At 38.4% G+C, this 24068-nt stretch overlaps 1 protein-coding gene across 3 annotated transcripts in view; it reads left to right on the top strand.

The window, feature by feature from the left end:
* PLPP1 (phospholipid phosphatase 1) overlaps positions 1 to 24068 on the top strand; it is a 56928-nt gene that overhangs the window by 21938 nt on the left and 10922 nt on the right. For 2 of the 3 annotated variants that reach the window (XM_030466711.1, XM_030466710.1), the window contains 2 exons: positions 5851 to 6131; positions 21502 to 21559. In XM_030466711.1, the coding sequence (XP_030322571.1) occupies positions 5851 to 6131; positions 21502 to 21559 (339 nt within the window). Of the gene's footprint in view, positions 1 to 2412; positions 2565 to 5850; positions 6132 to 21501; positions 21560 to 24068 lie in introns of all 3 variants that reach the window. The other variant, XM_030466712.1, reaches the window with a different exon arrangement.

Here is a 24068-nt window from a genome sequence, read left to right as displayed (position 1 = left end):
TAAAAAAATACACTTTTCTCAGTCTTGAATCTTTGTGTTTTCATGTGTGTAGGGCAAAGGATGAAGTTTTAATTTCATCCATGAAATGGATAAAATTGTAGAATAAATGATGTTGGAAACACACGATGGCATTACGGTGACAAGTCACCTTCCCTGACCATGACTGCACACTTCTGCCCCTTCCCACACACAAGTTAGTGAAATGCTAAACAACTGATGATATATTGTGACATACTGTCACATTACCAACAAAAGGAGAGGGCAGAAATGAGGTCTGGGCTGCAGCATTTTTTCAAAACTCTACATTCCTTACTAGTAGGAGAAAAGGAAAGGTTTTTTTTTCTGGTAGGAAAGGCTATGTTTTTGAACTGTCCTGCAGCGTCCAGGCACAGGGCTCTCTGGTCTCTGGTGTCTGAGTGATTCAGTGCTTTGGGGAGGTACTGTCTTGGCTCCTATCCCATTCTAGTGGTGTTCTTCTGCTTTGTGGGTGTGCTTGGACAGCTTCCAGACCTAGGTCAGTTGTAGTCACACTGGTCTGGAACTGGAAACAACCCCTTTTCTCAAATGACAGTGGTTTTGGGTTTTGTCTCTTCCACTTTCAGAGGGGAGGTTTGGCATGGTATTGAATTGATTGTAATGGTACAGAAGATACTTGATTCTTTATGACAGGTTTAGCTGCAATCCACAGGCCCTATGATAAGCCCATAATTTACTGGGTCATGGAACGAAACTGTCTCACTCATCAGAGGTTACTTCAAGGAAGTTTTCACCTCAAGAACCATTTGTTTGTTGTTTGTTCTTCTGTGTCTGTTTTCAAACTGAAGCATTCTTCTAAGCAGACACTTTGTGGTGAGAAGAATAAAATTGGTAGTAATTGTTGATGAAATCATTGGTGGAACCCCAGTATGTCTCAGTTGTGATGGGTCCAGCAGGCAGGCTTGGTTTAAGGAACCCAGGAGGAGAGGCTTAATGGGTTAAAGGCTTGAAAAAGGCCCTGGGGTATTTTTCTTTCTTTCAAGTCTTGAATATGTAACTTAAGTGTTTTTATCTTCTCTTCCTTAACAGTGCTCTTACTGCTCACAGTTGGTACCCTCTTAACCTCTTTCCTCCCATTCTTTCCATGTTTACCTTTGTTTATATGCACTTGCTTAGGGGTAGCTTCACATAATGAAAGGAAGAGGTGGGGTCTGCCTTGCCATAAAGGTTCTGAGGAGAGATCTGGGAGAATAGCAAAATCTTTTACTAGCAGGAAGGAAAGAGGTTGTTCTTCATCCTTCTGATCACTGTTTAGAAGTGGCCCCCTTTAGAGTATTTTTGTTGCCTAATTGATACACATTTGAATTGCAATACTTACAAATTCTGAGCATAAAAATAAAAGGATCTTAAGGACTTCAATGCCACTGGGCTGTACTTGCCTCAGAGAAGATTATTTACTGCTTTTTTAAACATTCTTTTTAGTTCTTCACTTCTTTCTGTACAACTATTTCTTTCTGAGGTTATTAATCCCTGTACAAGAAACAGATTATGCAGATTGTGTATGTGTTAAGGATGGAAGATCAGTGTTTAAAAAATAATTGTTAGTCTGTGGTAAAAAAAAATGTATCCCCCTTTTTTAGCGGTTTTTTTAATGTTGTGTTTTGTGGGTTTTTTGTTTGTTTCTTTTTTTTGTTTGTTTTGTTTTGTTTTTTTAACTTTTCTGCTTAAATTACAATTTTGATTATGGTTGCAGGTCTCTTAAGGTGCAATAGCACAAAGCATTGTACATACCAACCTTGTGTTCTGTTAAGTTCAGGGTGAGCCAAAGGGTGCCTCTTGGAAGAGGAAGAGAGCAGAATAAAATCTCCATGCCCTGAGGTTGTAGGGTTTAGGCAGTGACCATATTGTTCCAGGGAACTATCCAGTGTGTGTGGAAGTGAGAGGATAGTCTGCATGTGTAATTTCTGCTTTTTGTCCCCATATCTTTTCATGAAAACTCCCTCTGCACTTGCTCTCCCTGAGAAGCACCCCTTCTCTGCTTTCATGAAATGCAGTTTATGCTCTTCTGACTTAAAAGCTGTCCAGAGAAGTATAAATGAGCAACTGTTGCTAACTGGATTGTAAATGCATAGTTGATAATTGTGGCAGTAGCAACAGATTGCAACTCAGTGGTTGTCACTGAACTGTTTGTTTATTCAGTCATGATTTTCCCACAAATGCAAAGGTGAGAGGAATCCTTTCCTGCTTTCCTCTGTTCAGCAATCCTTCCTAGGAGCTGCAAAGACAAGGCAGTAGTCATTGGTCAAAGGAGTGCATAACCTTCTAACTTGCTGCATGCCCTTTCCTCTTCATGCACTTCTCTTTGGAAATGTGGGGGTATAATCATCACCAGAATTTGTTGCTTTTGTAATGTATTTTTTTATTCCTTTTTGCTAGCTGGCTTGCCTTTTGCAATTCTCAATTCAAGACGTATTCCCTTCCAGAGAGGAGTTTTCTGTAGTGATGAATCCATCCGGTATCCATACAAAGAGGACACAATTTCTTATAAGTTATTAGCGGGAATAATTATTCCTTTCAGTGTAACTGTTGTAAGTTCAACTTTCCATTGTATTTGAATGAGGGAGGGGAGGGAGGAGGGGCAATCTGTTAACAAACTTTAAAGACTGTATTCTGAAGGACTTCTCATTATAAAATAATGTCCTTAGACCAGGTGCTAAAGCAGTAGAAGTAGTGTTCTGGCAAGATTAACTTTTAAAAGATTTTCTTTAATGGAGGTTAAGCAACTAAATTTATAGAACAGAAAAAGAGTAACGTAGATCTGTGATGGCTCAGTTCTCTAGACTGAGATAAAAATCTCCTTCCCGTACTGTATCAGTTAAGAATAACAATAATGTATTTTAAATTGCTGTCTCGAGCTTTTCTATTTTAGGGCCCACTGCTTTCAGAATATGAGTTTGCATGACCTATTAAGTCAGCATTTTTATCGGCCAGAGGATCATTGGAAATACTTCTGTGTAACAACAGTTAACAGAAAAATATTATTAATTCTGATCAGAACTTTCCAAAAGAGTAATTAGAATAGAAAGAATAAAAAGCTGAGGAGTTTTTCCCTAGGTATTTCCTTGGTCAGGATAAAGCATTGAGCCCATTTATGTTTGAGCTCACTTTCTTTTTGCACTTTAACCTGGCTGAAATAGGGCTAATGTTCTCCTTCATCTCCACACCAGATCTGAGATGGAGAAATTGCCTATGCAACTGCCAGTTTGGGATCTCCCTCTGACCACAGCTCGTGGCTCAGCTGAACTGGGTCAAGCCTATAGTGACTCTGTGCCCTTAAGATTTATTAACTAGGTGTTGTCAGCTTAGCTAGCCTAGCAGCTTACTGCTCACAGGTGAGGTCCTGCTATTGCCCTGTCTTTTGCCATCTTTGGTGGTTTATCTGAACCAGGATAAATAAGTGAAACTCCTTTGCCTAGAATAGCATCTAGGTTGAGTGGAATGGATTCTGGGAGAAGAGAGTATCAGTGCTGAGGGAAACGTGGTAGGGGCCATGTCCTTGGGCATGGGTAGAGGGGAAGTCCAGAGTAGGCTGGACCTAATCAGTTAATCATTTTGTTTCCTAAGGCTCACGGGGCTGCACGTCAGTTCAAACAATGGCCTTTCAACACAAGCTTTGAGATTCCTATTCAGATGTGGTAGAAGGCTTCAGGCTCCATACATGGCTCTGTGTTGGGTGACATCCAGGCTCATCAGAGCTACAATTTGAACAGAGTTAAAACTCTTTTATGCCAAATAAGATTTTTAGCAGTATAAATATTTATCCAAGTATATTTTAGGAATCAAAGCTGGAAAAGGAGCAGCTAAATGTAAACCTCAGTACTGGCCAGCTGTTTTTCTGGGCTAATGGGCTAAAATGAGGAGGAATATTATGTCAATTTAACTCTTTTTTTTGTGTAAGGGTGGCATGGATTTTTACCTGGGTTCCAACATAAAGGTCACCTTGTAGCTTATGTTTGCTCTTGAGTGGATTTTTTCTATAATGGTGGAAATGTGGGTCTGGGAATAAAAACTGACTTCACTAGCTTTTTTTTTTTTTTTCCTTGGAAAAACATCTTCAAACACTTCCAGCAGGTAAAACTTTTTATGTTTTTTGTCCATTAAGTAACTAAGTGGCTGATACTAAAAGATCCTTCCTGTTAAGATCAGATTATATTCTTTCACGCTGTTACTGCCATTGGTAGCCAGTGCATGAAGAGCAGCAGTACTTGGTTACAACTTGAAGTCAGTCTAGCTTGTTAACCCAATTCTAGCAGTGTTTCAAAGGAATGAGTGAGGAAGAACAGAGGACCAGAGAAAGACTGCTTTGCCCTCAGTACTTTGCTACCAGCCATTTGCACCTCAGGGATTTCACAAGTCAGAAGAGGCTTCAGCGAATGCAGTAATTTTTTAGTGGATGAATTTCCTGTAAATTTATTTACATTTTATTTACATTTACATTTATTTACATTTAGCTAGCTAAGATACTTCGTAACGTCAGGGACTGTCTTTTAGTTGTGGAATCAGGCTTGTCTGTCAAGATTGCTTTGTTTAAGTCAGTAAGTACGTTGGTGTCCTTTACTCAATGCTTATCCAGATTATTCATTAATACTCTTTGTGCCTAGTGAAGTAGCTGCATTGACATCACCTAATATTTTGTCACTTCAACTGAGATTAACTGACCTTCTTGCAGGTTTTGCAGCAGTGTTCTTTAAAAGGGATTAATTATTTACCAGTGATGGTTCTGATATTTCTGCTCAGTTATCTTTTAATAATTAGAGGGTTCTCTGGGATAGGTAGCTTGTGTATAAGAGCTTAGCAACATCTACTTTACTGAAAACTTTCTCAGCTTTAGTCCATGTTTGGGTGTTTCTCTGCTTCAGACCACATTTCAGTATGGTGCACGTTGTAAAATTGGAGTGGCACACCTGTGATGGGGTACTTTGTCCAAATGTCAGTGTCTAGGAACAGCTTCATTCACCAGAGTGGTGTTTTGCTGGGATTCTGGACTTGCCACTCTCAATTGATGAGGCATTGTTCAATCTTTACAGGATTTTTAAAGATCACTTTACATATCATACAATCTCCAAACCATCTGATTGTACATGTCAAGCCTATGTACAAACTGGGGCCATCTGGTTCAACATCGAGCCTATCTCAGGTGATGTTTTGTACTTGGCTTAAGAAATAACTTGCTGCAAAAGATAAAATTGCAGGAAAACAAAATTAAATCTGCTTTCCTATCAACACTTGATGCATGGGGACAGGCAGGGTTAAAAATCCTTGGAAAGAGCACAGTAATGCCTCTCTTTCTTTGCTCTCATAGGTTTTTTTTTCTGCCCTAGTTTTATTTTGATAAATAGGCAATGTATTTGTTAAGTAACTGGCCTTTCACATCTGAAGATGAGGTCTAGACCCTTCAGAATAGTCCCTGGTTTCACAAAAACCCTAACAACTTTATGATGAAAAGAAAAACTTTTCCTCAGCATAAGTTAAGTTGATTCAATGTGTTGACTAAAGAAAATGTTAAAATTAGGGCCATGCCAAATAATAAGGATAAATTTTACTCTGATAAGCCTTTGTTTTAATAAATACTGTGGAAATTCAAACTGAAAAAGGTAAGGTAAGGGGTTTTTTTATTATTATTATTATTCTGCATAAAAGTGTTTAAAATTTGGTCATGATTTTGGCTGACTCTTGAAAATTCAAATTTGCAGCTTAATGTTTATCAAAAAATTGGTTTCTAGAAACTACGTCTGAGTATTAACAACAATAGAGTAATGTTTTTCTTTTTAAGCAATTGTCTTTCTTTAACTCTAGCCCTTTTGTTTCTTCCAGATAATCCTAGGAGAGACTCTCTCTGTCTTTTATAATCATTTGCACTCAAATTCATTTATCAGAAATAACTACATAGCCACTATTTACAAAGCCATTGGGACCTTCATTTTTGGAGCAGCTGCTAGTCAGTCACTGACAGACATTGCCAAGTACTCCATAGGTAGACTGCGTCCTCACTTCCTTGCTGTGTGCCAGCCCGACTGGGCAAGAATCAACTGCAGCCTGGGTTACATTGAGAACTTCTCTTGTCAAGGAGACAAAGCAAAAATCAATGAGGGAAGGTGAGTCTGATTAACCTTGTGTATTTTGTTGTAAAACCTGTTTCTTAACTTGGGATTAAGTTTGGTAACGCTACTGCTATTTTTGTCTTTCTCATAGAATAAATTTCTCCAAGTGGATTTTAAACTTTAAACCTTGTCTAGGTACTGGGATATTTTTAATTATTTGTTGTAATGTGTATTTGTTTCTGCCTTTTTTTGGGGGAAAGGGAAATTTTGCCACCATGTTATAAGCAACAGTTGCTTCAGCAACCTGGAAGCTTAGCTTTGGAGAAACTCTTTGCTGTACTTTTTCCAGAAGACCTATACACCCTGTTTCCTCTGTGCGGGTGGCTTTAAAACCTGTGTAGGGTTTGCATGCTCTGTGCTCATCTGCTCTTGTAGCATGGAAAGCTATGGTTGTTCAATAGTGTGCATGGGATTCCTCAGCAGGAATTTTAATGGCTGTTGGTAGCAGAGGAACAAGTGCACAGTGATAGAGACGCAGCATTGCAGATGATCCTAAAAGAGCAGAACTTCACATGGGTAGAAAATAGACAAATAGGAGTTTGCTCTTTGAGAGATTAAAGTAGTGTGCTTCACATGCAGCTTTTTTTGTATTACTAATGCTTGGAAGTTGCTAATTACTAATTGTGCTTGGAAGGCCTTTACTTATTCTGAGCAATTCTAGACACTAAATGGGCTTTTTTTTTTTGCCTGTGAGTATCACTGTAGAGTAAAAATGTCTCACAGGAAATAAATAGGTGATGTACTTCTGAAGACTTGTAATGGCCACTTTTATGTAACTGTCAACTTCTGTTTGGAAAAGGCAGAGTAAAGAGGATTTTCATGAGATGTAGAAAATAAAGGATTTCTAAACTGCATGTCTGTCAGATTTTGAAATGGTATGAGGGTATAGAATGTACCCTCAGCAAGTTTGCTGATGACACTAAGCTGGGAGGAGTGGCTGACACACCAGAAGGCTGTGCTGCCATTCAGAGAGACTTAGACAGGCTGGAGAGTTGGGCAGGGAGAAACATGATGAAATTCAACAAGGGGAAGTGTAGAGTTTTGCATTTGGGGAAGAACAACCCGATGTCCCAGTATAGGTTGGGGGCTGACCTGCTGGAGAGCAGTGTAGGTGAAAGAGACCTGGGGGTCCTGGTAGACAAGAGGATGACCATGAGCCAACAATGTGCCCTTGTGGCCAAGAAGGCCAATGGCATCCTGGGGTGCATTAGAAAGGGTGTGGTTAGTAGGTCAAGAGAGGTTCTCCTCCCCCTCTATTCTGCATTGGTGAGGCCGCACCTGGAGTATTGTGTCCAGTTCTGGGCCCCTCAGTTCAAGAAGGACAGGGAAGTGCTTGAAAGAGTCCAGCGCAGAGCTACTAAGATGATCAAGGGGGTGGAACATCTCCCTTATGAGGAAAGGCTGAGGGAGCTGGGTCTCTTTAGTCTGGAGAAAAGGAGACTGAGGGGTGACCTCATCAATGTTTTCAAATATGTAAGGGGTGAGTGTCAAGGAGAAGGAGTTAGGCTTTTCTCAGTGGTGACCAGTGATAGGACAAGGGGTAATGGGTGTAAATTGGAGCATAGGAGGTTCAAGTTGAATATTCGAAAAAGTTTTTTTACTGTAAGGGTGACAGAGCCCTGGAACAGGCTGCCCAGGAGGGTCATGGAGTCTCCTTCACTGGAGACATTCAAAACCCGCCTGGACACATTCCTATGCGAAGTGCTCTAGGTGGCCCTGCTCTGGCAGGGGGGGTTGGACTAGATGATCTTTTGAGGTCCCTTCCAACCCCAAGGATTCTATGATTCTATGATTCTATGATTCTCAATGATCTGACTTGTAGATAAATGAAACAAAGGAGGTCCTGCCTACCCCAAGATAACATTGCCTTGTGAGCTTTGCAGATTTTAGTGTGGTCTGTTAGCAAAAGTAATTGTCAGAAACTTAACTCTTCAGGATATAAAAGAAGATAAAATGGTAACTTAAAACACAAGAGGGGGGAAGTACAGATTCTGTTCTACATGAGTTTGTGGTGCAAGAAAGTGTTTTGACTGGGTTTATCTTCACCTCATTAAGATCTGTGTTTATTTTGTTACTATGTGAAAAGACGCTTGTCTAATGTCTAATTTTCAAATGGAATGAGTCTTTACACAAAATTGCACAGCCGTAGGTGCTTAGTGAAATAGTTGTTTGACTTTCAACATGCAACTGGGGTCTAAATTCAGTTTGGGCACAGCTCCGAGACTTCAGTTGAACTTCTTATGCATGAGTCTAAAAAGCTTCTGAATGTAAAGGAAGGAGGAAACTTAAGGTGACTGCGATGACTTAAAATACTCCTGAAATAAATATTTTAGGGTTGTGGGGAGTGCTGAAAACTAGTAAGCTTATCCTCAAACAAGGAAACAGATTTTTGTTGTATGAGAATAGAATGGGGAAACAATGGCATAGTGATGATGGCTTAGCTTTTGCTCTTCCCTTTGCAACTAGTGCTTTGAAGTATTCAGACTTCCATTTTGGCACCAAGATTTGTCTGTCATCTGATAAGCACTCAGATTTGTATTCCCATCTACTCTTTTGTTCCCTTTTTCAGTTGCCCCAGTTGCTTCCTAGAAAAATGATGCAAGGGGGCTCCCTTTTTGGTCAAAGCTTGCCTTGAAGTAATGACTTCAGTGTGAGTTCACCTGTGGTGCTTCTGCTCTCAGCTGAGGCTTTTCCATGCACAGGAAAGTAATCTCACAAAAAGTAAGCTAGTGAGTGGTTGAAAGGCAGAAGGAAGTGGGACATGGTCCTGTATAGCAGGTAGATGTCATGGATGCAGTGACCCAGTAAATTGGTCTGGTTTTTTATGGAAATGAGGCCCTGCATCTAAAAGGTTAGTTTCTGTGATTATGTGCCTACATACTGTACAGTTAATAAGTCACTAAGCGGAAGGAGTTTGATTGCAGCAAGCTGGAGGAGGTCAGTAGTCTCTAAACTGTAACGCAGAGGAAAATTTATGTCAGTTGTACAAAATTTTTAGTGGCAAACTTACTACTGTCTACCTTTAGTTTCATAAAATATGCAGGCAGAAATACTAAAAAAGAATACGGCAGTCATAGTGTTGCATACAAAATGATCTGTTCTGAAATGAACCCATTATTTCTATGTAATAGTAGAATTTGAGGTTAATTTTTAAATGCTTTTAAAGATTCCTGCTCACTTATAAAGTCAAAAGACAACTCTGATTTTTGCTTACTATTTTTTAGTTAACAGGAAGAATAGGATGCATCCAGTACAAAATCCATTGTGTGCTTCCACTGTATATATTGCACTCTTCTGTTTTGCTCTGTCCTGCCTTTTCATACCTTCTCATAATTTAGTACTTACTAAAAGTAAGAAATAGTTTTGGCATGCATTATCTGTGACTAGATGGTCTGAAATTAAGTGGGTGTGTGTTGAAGAGATGGGTGTAAGATGAAATCTCTAAAGGATACTTTGGAAGTGGTACAAAAGTTAAGTCATGAACAATTGTTCCCATTTCCTCCTAATATTTAAACTGGAATGCAAAACATTTAAAGTAGTTTTTAATTTTTTTTTTTTATATACTTGAAGATTAAGAAGATAAAGTAAGCTGCAGAACCCTTTGCAGTGCTGGGATGTGTAAGTTAATAAATGGGATTTAAAAAACATTTGAACAAAGTTCTAGAAGAACAAAACCAAGAAAACAACATATGTTTCTGGAAGCTGTAAATTATAGTTGGAATTGGAGTTTTTTGTGCAAGCATAATTGCATATTTTGTTCCAGTACTATTTTATGCAGATTTGATATTTGCAACTCTTTTTGCATGTGTCTACTATGTTATAGCATAGAGGCATGGGGGAAAGTTAATAATTAGTCTTTATTGTTAATCAGTAACAGTAGCATTATAATACATGCTAAAATACATATATGTTTTAATCATTAATGGGCTAATGCTTGATTGTCTACATTGATAAAGTGCCTGTGGGTTTTTATTGGTTTCAGTAAGGTTGTAATTTCTAACCTGAGCTGGATAAGACATTTTTTTCTCACTTAAGTGTCCTTTTTGCTCTATTATGCTGAAAATAAAAATTAAAATTTCATTTTTAAATAGCTTAGGTTCTTTGTGACAACTTTTATACTGAGTTTGTACAGAACTACTGTTAAACTAAGCTGAGAATGCCAGTCACAGTTGTGTCCTTAATAAATCTCCTTTGTAGCTGTCAGATGCATTTAAGAGTTGGCATATATTATTTCAAAATATGTAGCATTTGCAGATTTGTAAAACAAGCAAGGAAACTAGTTACATTTTAAAAAAAGCTAGTTAAATTAAGTATTTGCATTAAAAGCTGTATACCACTCTTCTGCATTTCTTCATAAGGCAACCTTTCTTCAGGAAGTTGTTAGCATTTATTTTAAGCAGCTTGGTATATGCTACTTCACTGTAGTGTCCTGAGGATGAGTGAGTTATACAGAGCTGCATTCTCAAACTTTTCTGAAGACATTGCTAGGGTTGATGCCAACTAGTTGTGTATAGAGCTTTGTAATACTCCATCTAAATAACTAAGCAATGACTCCGTAAAGGTGCTTGATCATGTGACAGTGATCAAAATAACTAATTACTTATAGAATGAAACACAATTAAAGATGCATATTTTAATAATGGAGTTGTACTGGGCAGAAGGGCACAGAACTTCATCTAGCTGTTTTACTTGGAGACAGTGGCTTGTTTAGTGTTTTAGAAATCTAATTTTATTTAAAAGTACATGTTTTGATGTCTATGAATTGAGATGAAAGCCACGGGATCCTCCTGTCGCTGGTGCTTGCAATTAGCATGTCACTTGCAGTATACCAGAGTATACTTTAAGCATCTGGATTGCCTTTAAGGAGCTTCCTTTAGCACCTCTTAAGATAATGACCTGCCAAATGGCTGTTTTTAATGGCTTTTTAAAATTAGTAGAGTAGGGCTCAGTGGAGTAGGTAGGTGTGTGTAAACATCAGGCTTCAGTGTCTACTAGAGTAACAAAGCAGAACATGAAGAGTGTCTGTTGTCCTCTAGTATATGAATTGTGAATAAATATTCAACATTCTCAGAACACTGAAGAAACTTCAGTAGGTCGTAAGCCTCCAGATTACAGTGGAGTTAACTGTAGAGTTTTGACAAAGCCCTCTAAATCCTGATTCATTCATGAGCTCTGGAGGTGTGACCCTTTTACTTTTTTTCTCATTCCAGAGCATAGGATGCTCCTCAGAACTAAGCAGTGTCCTTGGTTCTGCATACCAGTCTCTAGACATAACCATAAAGACTGAGCATTATCAGTCCTAGGAACAGACAGTGACTGAAAAACTTGCTGTTAATTTCAGCAAGTACAGCTACTTATAAGAGACTTTGCTGAAAGCAAAATTACAAGACAGAAAAATAGCTCTATCTTGGCCCAAACCAGGACAGCCTTCCTAATTCTCTGCATTCTTGGGTGGTGATTCAGTACTTGTCCCTGATAGGTAGTCTATTTCTACCTCTTGTGATTTGTTTGTATCTAAACTCTGTCAGTTGTTGCTCACTGAAATCAAGGTGACCTCTTGTAATTCTTGCTTGTTTTCTTCCACAAGGGGATGGAATAAGTTGAATGAATCCTCTGAGAAGGCTGTCCTTGAAATTTACTATTGTCTCATAGTTACTACAACCAAGGCTGTTGTAGGCATGTCCAACTAGTTCATCTTTGTTCCTGAGAAACACATTAGCAGAGGGCCTTTTTCCTGTTAGACCTGCCCAACAGAGGTGTCAAAAAAGAAATCTGTTGACATGCCTGTACCCTGCTATACTGCACTTCAGCGGATTTTGAGGCAGTGGAGTTTCTCCAGGAGAATACTTTCTGTATATGAAGTGGCTGAGTTCCTATGCCTCCAGTCTCTCGAAGTCTTAATCTGAGTGTTAAAAATGCCCAGTCTGACTGGTTAATTCTAACATATCTTGAGGTTGTTCCCCCTCTTTTTTTTGTACAACAATTACGAAGTCTGAAAAGGAAAACATACCAACTCTTTGTATTCTACAGCCTTGGACAAAACCTGAACCATGGCCTCCAAACATCTAAAGTGAGTTTTTTTCATGCTGAGGTTCTCTAATGACTTAGCATTTCCTTTTTTTTGTATCTCCAGTGCACCTTCTGCTCAGTTTAAAGTGGAATGGTCAACATATGGTTTAATTTCTTGAAACATTAAATCTACCAACTTTTACTCTGGAGCTTATTTATTAAGTTCTCATTTAAAGTGCAGATTTGGAGTCATTCCAGTCTCCTAAAACATGTACTGTTGAGGTATTGTTGGCTTGTGTTTGCTCTTCTATTGAGACACAGATAGAGGTGCTTTTTGTTGCCTTCCTGTGCAAGATCTGCTTCAAACTGGATTTCATAAATACCAGATGTGTCCCTTTGGTATTTTATTGTCCTTTTGGACTGCAACTGAAAAATCTGGACTGAATTTCATATCTTGGTTATTACTGGGCCCAGCTTGAAAAAAATAAATAAAATCAGAAGTGTTCATGAATGCAGTTCACAGCTTCTTTTAACATTTTTTAAATGGAAAAACTGCCACTTGTTCGACAGAAAGCCATCTGTAGTGTTGTATAGGGAGACAGTTCATGTTTTTCAACCCTTGCAAGTACAAGCAGCAGTATTCAATAGAGGAAAAAACCACATAAAGCAAACATCTTATCCCCCACTTTCTCATGCTTGCTAAAATTGAGAAAGCAGAGTTATTACATGTGTAGCAATGTTCTATAATTTTCAGGTAAACCAAGCTACTTTTTTCCATTCCAGGGATGTAAAGTGTTTATGATGTTGCTGCTGTAAGATGCAGCAGAGTTGCATATGGGGAGGAATAAGAAATAATGTGTTCTTCTTTGAGGAACACACTGCAAAGTTGAGAGTAGAAAGTAGGGGTTCAGATAAGTCTGAACAGTCTCTCAAGATCAGCAATATAAGCTCTGATAGCAGGTTTTAAACTAACCAGTTAGAAGTCCATGTGCATTGTGCATATATACCATGTCTTGCTTAACTTCTGTTTCTGAGCAAATAGAAGGTGATGCAGCTCATCCTGACATGAGCACTGGTGGTGGATGCAGTAGACATAGTTGCCTTAATTGTCCTCTGTAGTAAAAGGAATTTGCTGTTGGTAGCTAAAGTTAAGAGTCAGAATCAGTTCTGAGGACATGCTTTAGTTTCTCAGAACTTTAGCATGAAATTAGAAAAAAATATTTTTTAATTAATTGTTCACAAAAGCCATGTTCTCCCTTATAAAGAAAGCCAAATGCAAAGAATACAGGAAGGAGCACTGGTATGGGTATTTCTAAGAGGAACTGAATGCAAGCATGTTCTTTCAGGCTGCTAATGACCTCCTCATACAGTCAAGCTAAATGTGGTTGCTGTGTTTAGTACAGTTTGCTGTTTTATCCAATTTTATTAATACTGGTTAAATTAATTTTCATCAGCACACATTCTTGTACAGTGTAAAGGATTTTTTTTTTTTTTCCATGTGTGATAGTCCTGGGTGGGACTCTTGCTCTACCTGCACAGGCTTCCTGAGTATACTGAAAATTAATTTTAAATGTAGTGTTTATCGTATGTTAGGTGAGCAGTGCAGGTTTGACATAATAATGCAATCACCAAATTCTAAATATTTTTGTTAGATATTCTTTTTAGCCTTTTTATTGAGTATATGGATGTTGGGGTAGGAGCCGAAAGTTGTTTGAAGAACACTGAAAACCCAGTGACTAGGGAGATCCCAGAAGCTGTTCTGTCAGGCTTATTTGTCAGCTCACTAAGTATGCACAAAAGTGAAACCTTTGAACCTGAAGTGGTAAATATTAAGCCATGCTTAAGTCTAGCTACTTCAGAGGCAGTCTGTGCAGCTTGAGCTGTTAGGCTCCAAACCAAACTAAGGAAGCCATCAGGGATGTGTATGTGTCTGAAACACTGTCTCTGAAGTTGAGCTTAAATTTGGATGGCTGAAGTTCTTATTTTAGTCTGTGACTGTGTGTGTTTGAACTTATTTTAGTCTTATTTTTTTAGTCTTATTTTTAGTCTGTCACCATCTGTATTTGGTGACAGATAATGCAGTGGCTAAGGTTCATAATTATAATTGTATTACCAATGCACAGATTCACATCACAACCTGGGTGTCTAAAGGAAAAAGCAGTTCCCTGGTTCAGTTGATATATTGCTGCCATGCTGACTGCTCTTAAATTGTGTGTAGTCTGCCATTGCAAATTCAAAATGTAAACTTCAAAGAAGTCTTTAGGAAATTAGAGCTGACTGTTTTGACCTTGATAATTTATTTCAAGGCAGTTGCCAAGGTGGTGCCCTTTACCATTCATTTGCCAGGAATTTTGTTTCAGCTTTGTTTAGAGCTCTTTCGCAGGTTGAACTCATGCATGCCAGTTAAATCATTCTGAGCTATTCCATGTAGCCAGGCACACCCATGCCAGACTGCTGGTATTGGACTACCCTGCATAACTTTGGTATGAAATTCAACAAAACTTAAAACTATCATGTCTGTTCTGTTAAAAATTGTAACTGTGTTCAAAAACAACCAACCAAACCAAACCAAAAAAACAACCCTGGCAAACACAGAATAAAAACTACATATATTACTTTCAATTTACTTAATATTTTTATTTTGCCCTGTCTCATTAGATAGCCTTTTAAATTGGTTGGCTTTGGAATTTTTAAACATAAACCAAGACGTGACATTTGCTTCAAGTTAATCAGTCTCTATTAAACAATCCTGTTCCTGACTTGCCCTCTCCTTCCCTTTCTCTCCACTGTCCACTTGTTTCTCAGTATTGGGAGTATTTCTTTGAAATATTATTTTCCATTAAAATAACTTAGCTTGTATGAAATGTTTCCATGTTTTGTTTTGAAATGTGTTAAAGCTTTGTAAAAAATAAAGCTGCACTTAGTAATTCAAGCATAGCTAAATGGATTACTTATCTATTCTGGCAGCCTCTAATGGCATCATGAAGCGAATTTCTCTCAAGCTGCTACAGACTTATTAACTACATGTTTGCTAGGGGCATACTGATTGTTGTGCATGGCATTCTTATTGTGTTTTATGTAGTTTTTAACCTGTTAGGTGATTGACATTACTGAAATTTATATGTTTAGTAGTTTACATTAGAGACTGATTTAGTAGTTTGCACTTCTGAAAACATATATTTTAAGAAAACCTCAGTGAGTGTGGACACCAAAACAGTTAAAAAGGATGAATGGTAGGTCACATATGTGTGCTATTATACAAATGGTGCAACTTTTTCCCTCAACAGTTTTCTTCTGTCACTACTGTTACTCAAGATGTAATATGGCTGATGTGGAAATACTTGTAGTCCTAATGAAGTTCCTCACCACTTTGGATAATTTAAGCTTGGTTAGGGCATCTACACTTAGTTTTACATGGAAGAAAAAATGTGAAATATGGTAGTGAATAAGAGTCTTGAATATTTAACTTTAGAAACTTCTGGTCTATAGTGAATGTGGCTGTACTTGCTCTAGAAGCAAAAGGGGATGCTTTTGCAACAGAAATTAACTTTCAGTAGAGAGAATCAAATCTGAAAGGTAGACATGCTATAACCAATTGAGATGCAATTCTGCAATTTGGATCATATTTCTGTCTTATATCTCCTTTGCCCTAACATTAATTGGCCCTTCTCAGTGGGGACAGAGAACATTTGTTTTTATAACTGAAAATAAAACTCTTCACCTCTTAACCTCTTTAAAAAGTTGTGCTGGCAGTCTGCTGTTTCAGTAGCTTATCATGCATAAGTTCATTAAAAATCAATTATCTGCAATCAGTTCAGCACACCTTGAACTATTTGGAAGCTAGCTATGGTTAATCAAGCAGGTAGATGCTTGTTCTTATTCTTGGCAGAATTTCACTGATTTGCAAAGCTTGTGTCCAAGTTAATAGACAGGAAGAGTCTTTTAAGTTGGAACTGTGGACATGTGAGTAACTGTATTGTTCAAACAGTACCACAGGCACTGAAATCCCCTTAATGCCAGCAGTTCTGCTGCTGCCTCCACTCTCTTTGTCCCTTTTGAAGATTGCAAAAATCTCTTGGGGGAAGGGTTCTGCACACTTGCCAAGTGCTTCATACCCAAGGCAGTTTCTTAAAGGGAGAATAACAATGAAATACTTAATTTAACAGGGATTATGTGGTTTGTTCTCATTCTCTTTATGTAAAATGAGAATAACACTCCTGTGAGTCAGGACAGTATTATGTGGATAACTTATGCAGACATTGTTAATGCAACAGGAACCTGTAACCTGATGCATCTGACAGCAAACTATTAATCTTTTTTAAAATTTTGGTTTGAGTCCCCCTTGCTGCTACTTTGACTTTCACTCTGAGGGGGGATTTCTGGGATATAGTAGTAAACAAAGTCTTGGTTTCCTTTTTCTTTTTTTTTTTTTCTTTCTTCTCTCTCCTCCTAATGGAGGAGACTAACTAGACATGTAAAAAGTTAAGCTTCCCTTTTGTGTCTTGCTTTTAACTGAGTGCCTGTCAAAACTGACAACAGAGAACTTGCTTTGTAGTGATTTTGCAATGTGCCTGTGGCATGCCAGTTGCTTGGAGTTTGTAAAATCAAGGGCCCAGAACATACTGCTAGGAATCAGTAACTTGCTTGCTTCCCAGGTGTAAATTCTTGCTCACTAGATAAAACTTCAAGGATAAAAAATTCAAGGTGCAGGTTGACTGCTGCTCATTTGAAAATGGAGGACTAGCAGGGAGATGGGACATTTGCTTACTAGCTATCTTACAGTGAAGTTTATTCATCTAGTAGCTGCCAGTACAAGCTGCTGCTGACAGATTAAGAACAGCCAGCTAACTAGCTAGGCCAATTATATTGTTTCATCAGTCTGTAATACTTCTGCTGAATTGAAGTTTATATGATATCTGCATACTTGGAAAGTGAGAAACTTCTTAAGTTGTCTGACAGGGGGACAAAAACCCAACAAATTATGCCAGCAGAAGCTTCTAACAAACTTCAAGATCTGCTTAGGCTAGCAGTGAAGAGAAGCCTTGTACTACTCATAATTTAGTAAGAGCACTTCAATTTGATCCTTGGCTCAGGAAAATGTTATTTATTCCCTTGTTTCTTTCCTTGGCTGTAGGGCTTGTTTCAAAAGAGTGGTGGTGGGAAGGGAACAAACTATAGTAAGGCTGCATAGTTCTCATAGAACCTGCTAGATCTGTTCTACAATGGTAGGATAAGTGGGGACCTCTCATTTGTGTAAGATAAGCATAAGCTAAGATGCTTCTAAAAGGAAAGATGTGTAATTGTAAAAAAAAAAAAAAAAGTGTATTGGCATATTAAGTGTCAGGATTGGCAAAGTTTTGCCCCTATTTAAAGTAGTGCTGAGTGGATCAACCTCTCACCCCACATATGATTAGGGAATTGTGCAAGACACTAATAGTCTTGTGTTGAAACACATCTGTAAATAAAATTGTCCAGATGAGGATTACAGAATTACAGTAACTCTTGACAGTTTTTTCCTTTAAGACTTTGACCTTACGTAGGTGTTTAAATACTGGCAGAGAAGGAAGAAAGTGGAGAAATCTGGAATATTGTCTTTTGAAAATGGGTTTCTGAGTAGCTGCTGATACTGTTAAGCAGGTAAACTGCTTGTGGATTTGCTGATGATACATTTCTCTGCAAAAATCACAGAAGCCCTTCATTTCAAAGTGCTCAAACCTTTCAACACCCAGTGATCTCAGAAGTTGGACTCCTGGAATTCTAGCATTTGAGGGTGGGTGCTGTGGAAAGATAAGATTGATACGATTGACTGTAAAGAAAATGGTGCTTCAGCTTAAGCATAAGACTAACACTTTATTAAACCATGTTCTCATGACACTGAATTTCTAGGAGTTTTCCCTGACAAGCCCGTGTAGCTCTCTGGCTTAGCCAACACAGACATGCTGAGCTGCAGCTCTGTCTGGTGCTTATTCTTCTCCAGATCAGTAGAATGAGTAACACAAGTACCAATAGAAGGTTTGAGTCAGACTTTTGAAGAATATAGAGAAGTTGAGGCTAGAAAGAACTTCCTGGCTAATCCATTGAGGGGAGTTTATTGGCTTTGATACAGGAGTGTGTACAATGTTTTGCTTGGCCTCCTGTTTTTCTCTAAGGGATCATTCCATAATTCAGTAGTTTATATTGGGAAGGTTCACTAATTGTTCATCCTCTGCCAGGTTTCTTGTGGCACCACAAGATAAGCTTCCTTCTAGTTTATCCTTTTCTACTGCAATTTGTAATACTAATTTATCAGCATTTAGTGCCACATATTCAGCTGTTTTCTTGTCTTGTGTTTCACTAAGGTTACTGATTTCCCTACCATACTCCCGTACTTTGCTTACATTTCTGCACTTTTCAGGTGTCTTTACCCTGTCCTTATATGGAGCCAACATCAAGCTTGTGTTCTGCAATTCAGTTATGTTTACAAAATACTTTAAAGCAGAACTTAATACTTCAAACATGCTCTTTCTTGCAAGTCACAGTGCAAGCCAAATGATGTGCATTTTCTACTAATTAAAGAAATTGTATTGTCTGCTCTCGAGGCTAAGTTGCCCTTGTGCGTGGAAAGGAATAGAACAGAATGAAATGGTTGTCAGTGTCAGGTCCTGCTATCTGCCTTATACCTGCTTATCTGGCATTTGAATCTCAGCTAAAAGTACTGAGTGGTTCAGTTCAATTACTTGTTGTAGAAATTGTTTGTACTTTGGTTATTTTTCTAGGTAATATTTGTTATTGCAAGGCTGCATTTTTAAACTGAAGTGGTTAATTGGAATCAGTCTCATGGCAACCTTTTAAAGCAAGTATAGTGGCTTTACCATAAACCGTATGAAATCTGTTGCAAAATTAAATTTCATGAAAGCTAAAGAGCCCTTACATTACCTTGTTTTAAGATCTTTCTGAGATGTCTAGGTGTACTGTATATACTGGAAACTGAGTATATAATCTAGTCGTCAACTCAGACCTGAAATGATTTAATGTTAATACTTAAGGCATTATTCTGACTTGTTAGTATTTTGCACAAGTGGAGATAGTCAAACCATATGGTTTTGCCTGTTAAAATGAAGACTTGTTAAGCACTTCAGGAGTATCTGTGTGCTAGGTATTGATAAAGTAGAAGGCTTGAAAATCTGCCAATCTGTTCTTTTTATGTCATTTTTTAATGTCAGACTGCCATTTTGAAAAGAGAAAATTGTTTCTATCCTGGCTTTAACCAGGACCACCATTTTATCTATGCATGTACTTTATAATACTTCTTCATTCTTGTGACTAGTAAATACTGTTTTTTTTTTTAATTAAAAAAGAGATTATTTTTGAAATGCTGGCTTGAGCCATCTCTTTTGGGCTGTGCAGCCATTTTTTTGGCTTGATATACAGGATGTTCTCTTGGTTTAGGGAAGATGTTGTTTGCATGCTGAAGAATTCTTGGGGAACTTCAATTGTCAAACTTTGTGTTTAAAAGGGTTTTAAGTTTTGGGGGTTTTTTGGTGTTTTTTTTTTTTTTAATTGTCTGTTTTTTTAAAGAAGTCTTGAGACAGCAAGTTGCTAAAGGAATTTCAGTGAAATTACACAATGTTGTATCTATACTTTTGTCCCAGTTGTATTTCTGGCAATACTTCATGTGCTAAAGCACATTGTCAGTCATGTACAGCATAAGTATCTATGCCTGATGAGAATGCATTCACATTTTGTAGTTTTGAACTTGGAACACAATATTCTTAATGTTACACTGCCATAATGCATTCCTAAAACTAAGAACACCAGTAGTCAGCAACACCTTTATAATCATACAGGAAATAAAACCCAACAGATTGTATTTATTGCTTCTCTCACTTTTTTTAGCCTACTGAATTGCTTCAGTTGGCAGAAGGTTTCTTCAGAAATTGTAGGAATGTCAGCTTAAAAGACATTAGGAATAGCCCCAAAGTCAGTGGATAAAACACTGCTATGTATTCTTTATTCTGTATCTTCTGTTATGTAGAACAACATGTTGTGATTTGTAGCTCAGATACCGTTTGTCTGAAAGGCAGAGCTCTTCAAAATGCTTACAGTACAGACTTCCCTAGTAGACTCCTGCCAGAGATTTTAACTGGTGAAGAGTCAGAATACTGTGTGGGTTTTGTCTCTTAGCTGATGCAGTTTCATGATGTGATGCATGCAAATTAATACAGGAAGTTTTGCAATTGGCCTTGTGCACAAGACTATTTTACTTTCTTTGTGGTATTTGAGGAGTCGGTGTTCAACTCAGTTACTGTACTGCAAATCAGAGCTGCCCTCATTTACTCTCCATCCCAAGAGCAGAAGTGTTTCCCTTGACCAGGAATGTTCCTGGCCTCAGGCTTTCTGCCTGGCTGAGACACTCAAACAGGGACCTGCTGGGGATACTGGAGGGCTGTCCGGAGAGCTGTGAAGCTTTTTATTGTTGTGTATTTTATTGTTGTTTGTGTATGCCAAACTCTTAATCAAGGAGACCTGTGTTATGTAGCTGAGCTGCACAGAAGCCTGGCTGAGACCTGATTGTCAGCTTGTATAAAGCAGCACTGCTACAGGGCACTGCACATAACATAAAAAGAGTGTAAGTGTGTAAGCACAGTTCTCTGTTTAACTGCTGTGATACCCTCAGTATCAACTCTCTTTTGTCTCGACCAGTTGGAAGCCTTAAGTTGAAGGCCATGAAGGCCACATTGGCACTCCTGAACTTAGGTACCCAAGTAGGAAACTATTTCTACAAATATTAGAGGAGGTGGTGTATTTTGTGGCTCACTGGCTAATGAACTGCCTTCCTGCCTGCCCTTCAGTGACAGATGATCAAGGTCTTTATGACTCAGTACCTTTAACCAAGTTACACATAAATGTATGTGACATAAGCATCTAGATACAAGCTGTTAACTGCTGACTCTGACCCAATGCAACTAGTTGGTTTGGCTTGATTAATGTGTCATTTGCATACACTTGCTGTGACAGTCAGATAAGTAAATTTTCAAGTTGATAATATTTGAAGTAGGCTGGTATTTATCAAGAAGATAAATATGCTGTTTTGAAGGAAATGTTTCTGCCTTTGAGGATGTGTTTGGTTCCTATTCATGCTTCAGTTGAAGGACTAGTAGTTAGTATCTGATGTGGAGCTCAGCTTAATGCTGCACAGTGGAGTCTGTTCTCTTTGGCAAAAGCTATTGTCAGATGTGGCATGAATTAGATAACCTCCTTGAAGAAAAAGCATGGAGATGTTTGCATTACATCTGTTCACTTGTGTAAGATGACTTAGCATTGCTGTAGACTGACTGTTGCAAAAGAATAATATGTCTGATCTTTTCTCTTTCAGACTATCATTTTACTCTGGCCATTCTTCATTCTCCATGTACTGCATGCTGTTCCTAGCAGTAAGTATTTCCTTTCCATATAAATGATAACAAGAAATCTTTTAGTTACTTACCACCACCTTGCTTTGTACAAGGGACATTGCTTTTGTTGGAGGCTTCACTGAGATAACTGAAGATTTCTCCAGAGGATTTGAAAGGGAATGCCACTGATACTGGGGAAAGAAGTAGAATTATGTTCAGTATGCCTAAATGTAACAAATATGGTACTTGACTTGTATGTCTTGCCTAAAAAGAAGCTGGTGTCAAGTGGGTTGGGAAAATTTAGTTAGTATCATGCCATTTTAAAATGTATTGTAAGATATGCGGGACATATCTTAAAACCCCTCAAAACCATATTTTACAAACCCTCACCTTTAAAAACTAATTGAATGTAGATGGGACCATAAGCATAAAACAGCAGATCAACTTTAATTTTTTAATTGCTTTTTCCTTTTTACCATCTTTTAAGGGGTGGTTGGGAAATGAAGACAAATGGGACAGATTTGTCTCTGGACATAAATACTACCGATGAGACAATTCACTAATGCTTCATTTGGTCCCCAATATATTTCAGATAATTTTTTTTCACATCAGCTAGTGCAATTTTTCTTCAGTTCCCCCCCCCACCCCCCCCCCCCAATTTGTAATACTGAAGGTATTAAACAACCTTGTGCAGTTTTGTTGTTAGTGTAGCTGTAAAATGAAGCTGTTGTCCTGTATATAAATTCTAACATAATACATACCTGCCAGGATCTTCACAGAGATCAGGAACAATTTGGCTTCTCATCCTGATTGCATTTTTAACTTTTTCACTGCTTCTTGGCAGTAACATCTATAGATAACAGACAGATTATTCAAACCAAACTAAAGTCCCTCCAACCACATACAGAGAGGAGTGGCTCTACAGTATGACATATGTCTTCCTTAACTTTGTTTTAAAATAAAGCTTTTTCAGAAGCTCAGTGTTCAGTTTGGACCTCTCATTGTAGTTTGTTTAGGGCTAAACCTGTTTAGTTGCTCTTCCTTCTCTTTTCCATCTTTTATCTAAGTTAAATTTTAGAAGACCATGGAAGTGTTAAGTCTTGGGTTTACCTAGAATATCGTACAGCTTCCTATAATTCGGCAGTTTCTTAGTGTATTCTCTTGCTCATTATTGCTGGCAGTCTCCAAAATTATATAGGTCCAATTGTGATCTGATGCCAAAACGAAATCCACCCTTTCCAAAGCACAGCAGAGCACTTGTTGCTGTACAGCAACCCCACTGGTTTGCTCCACTGGGTGCAGTGACCCCTCTGATCCAGCTTTACTGTGCATGGTTTTGTTGAGCAACATGAGACTCTGATACTGCCACCTCTCAGAAGCACAAGAGAAAGCTTGCTAGGTGTGTGGCAATGTGTACGAGTTATAACCCATACTGATTGGATTCAGGTTGTTTGGCAGAGGTCAGAATCTGTAGGAACTTTTATCCTCTGCCATGTGTATTTATAAGGAGAGCCCAGTTTGCACAGCCTGGGGAAATGGTGGTAGTGGTCAGGAGGACTTCTCAGCTGATACAGACTGAGAAAAAGGGAGTGCTATTTTCAAACCTTGCATCAGTTAGTTAAAACCCCTGTGTGCCCCGGCTGCCTTCCTGGCACCACACCCCCACTTTCTGCAACACTGAGGCCATCTTTAGTTGAGTACAATGTAATAGATGTCCTGAACAGCTTGGGCTTTGTTTAACTCACTGGGATTTGAAAAAAAATGCAGCTTTTGACAAGAAAGTCAAGCATTCTTTATTTTGAAGATACTAACTTCATGTGGGTTGAGTAATTATTTCTGCAGCTGCCTATGCAAAGAAGCTGGGTGTGTGGGTGTGTGTGCTGTAAATCCAGAGCTGATGTCAGCCTTGGTTCAGCAGTGAAGTAAAGCTGCTTGTGGCTCAGCATGCTGCTGCAGAAACTGTCCTGTGGGCCCAGTTATGCACTAACTGCAAGACAAACATGAATTTACCTCAAACTAGCAGAGTATGAATATCTTACAAATGTCATGTTAAATGAGGCAAACAGTAAGTGTTCTACTGGAGATAAGTTTGTTATTCGGTAAACTTGCCAACGAGTAGCAGGACACTGACTGGAGGAGAAGACATTCTTCATCTGTTCCTGCACCCCAGTTTCTGTCTGGTCCTATCCCTGGCAGAGTTATTGCCCAGTATAAATAAGAGGCTTTGCAGAGATTAGACTTACAGTTTCTTCTTTCCAATAATAAGGTTACCCATCTAGAAACTGTTGAGTGGCCTTCACAGGGACATCTGAAGAAGGTCAGAAATTACTCCTGTGCTGGATGTTTTAACCTTGCTGATTAACACAGCTTTATTGCTTACCAAACTTTGCGTTGAATGTGGGTGTGGTTTTTTGTTGTTGTTGTTTGTTGGTTGGTTTTTTGTTTGTTTTTGTTTTAATAAAAAAGGAAAACAATACAGATATTTTCCAGCAGCCAGAAGGAAGGTGAGAAAAACTGCTTCCTAACCCTTGCCCACATGGCCAGGCAG

The sequence above is a fragment of the Calypte anna genome, chromosome Z, assembly GCF_003957555.1.
Source record: "Calypte anna isolate BGI_N300 chromosome Z, bCalAnn1_v1.p, whole genome shotgun sequence".
Lineage (NCBI taxonomy): Eukaryota > Metazoa > Chordata > Aves > Apodiformes > Trochilidae > Calypte > Calypte anna.
Note: the sequence above shows the minus strand (reverse complement) of the source record. Positions and strands in the feature narration are given on the sequence as shown.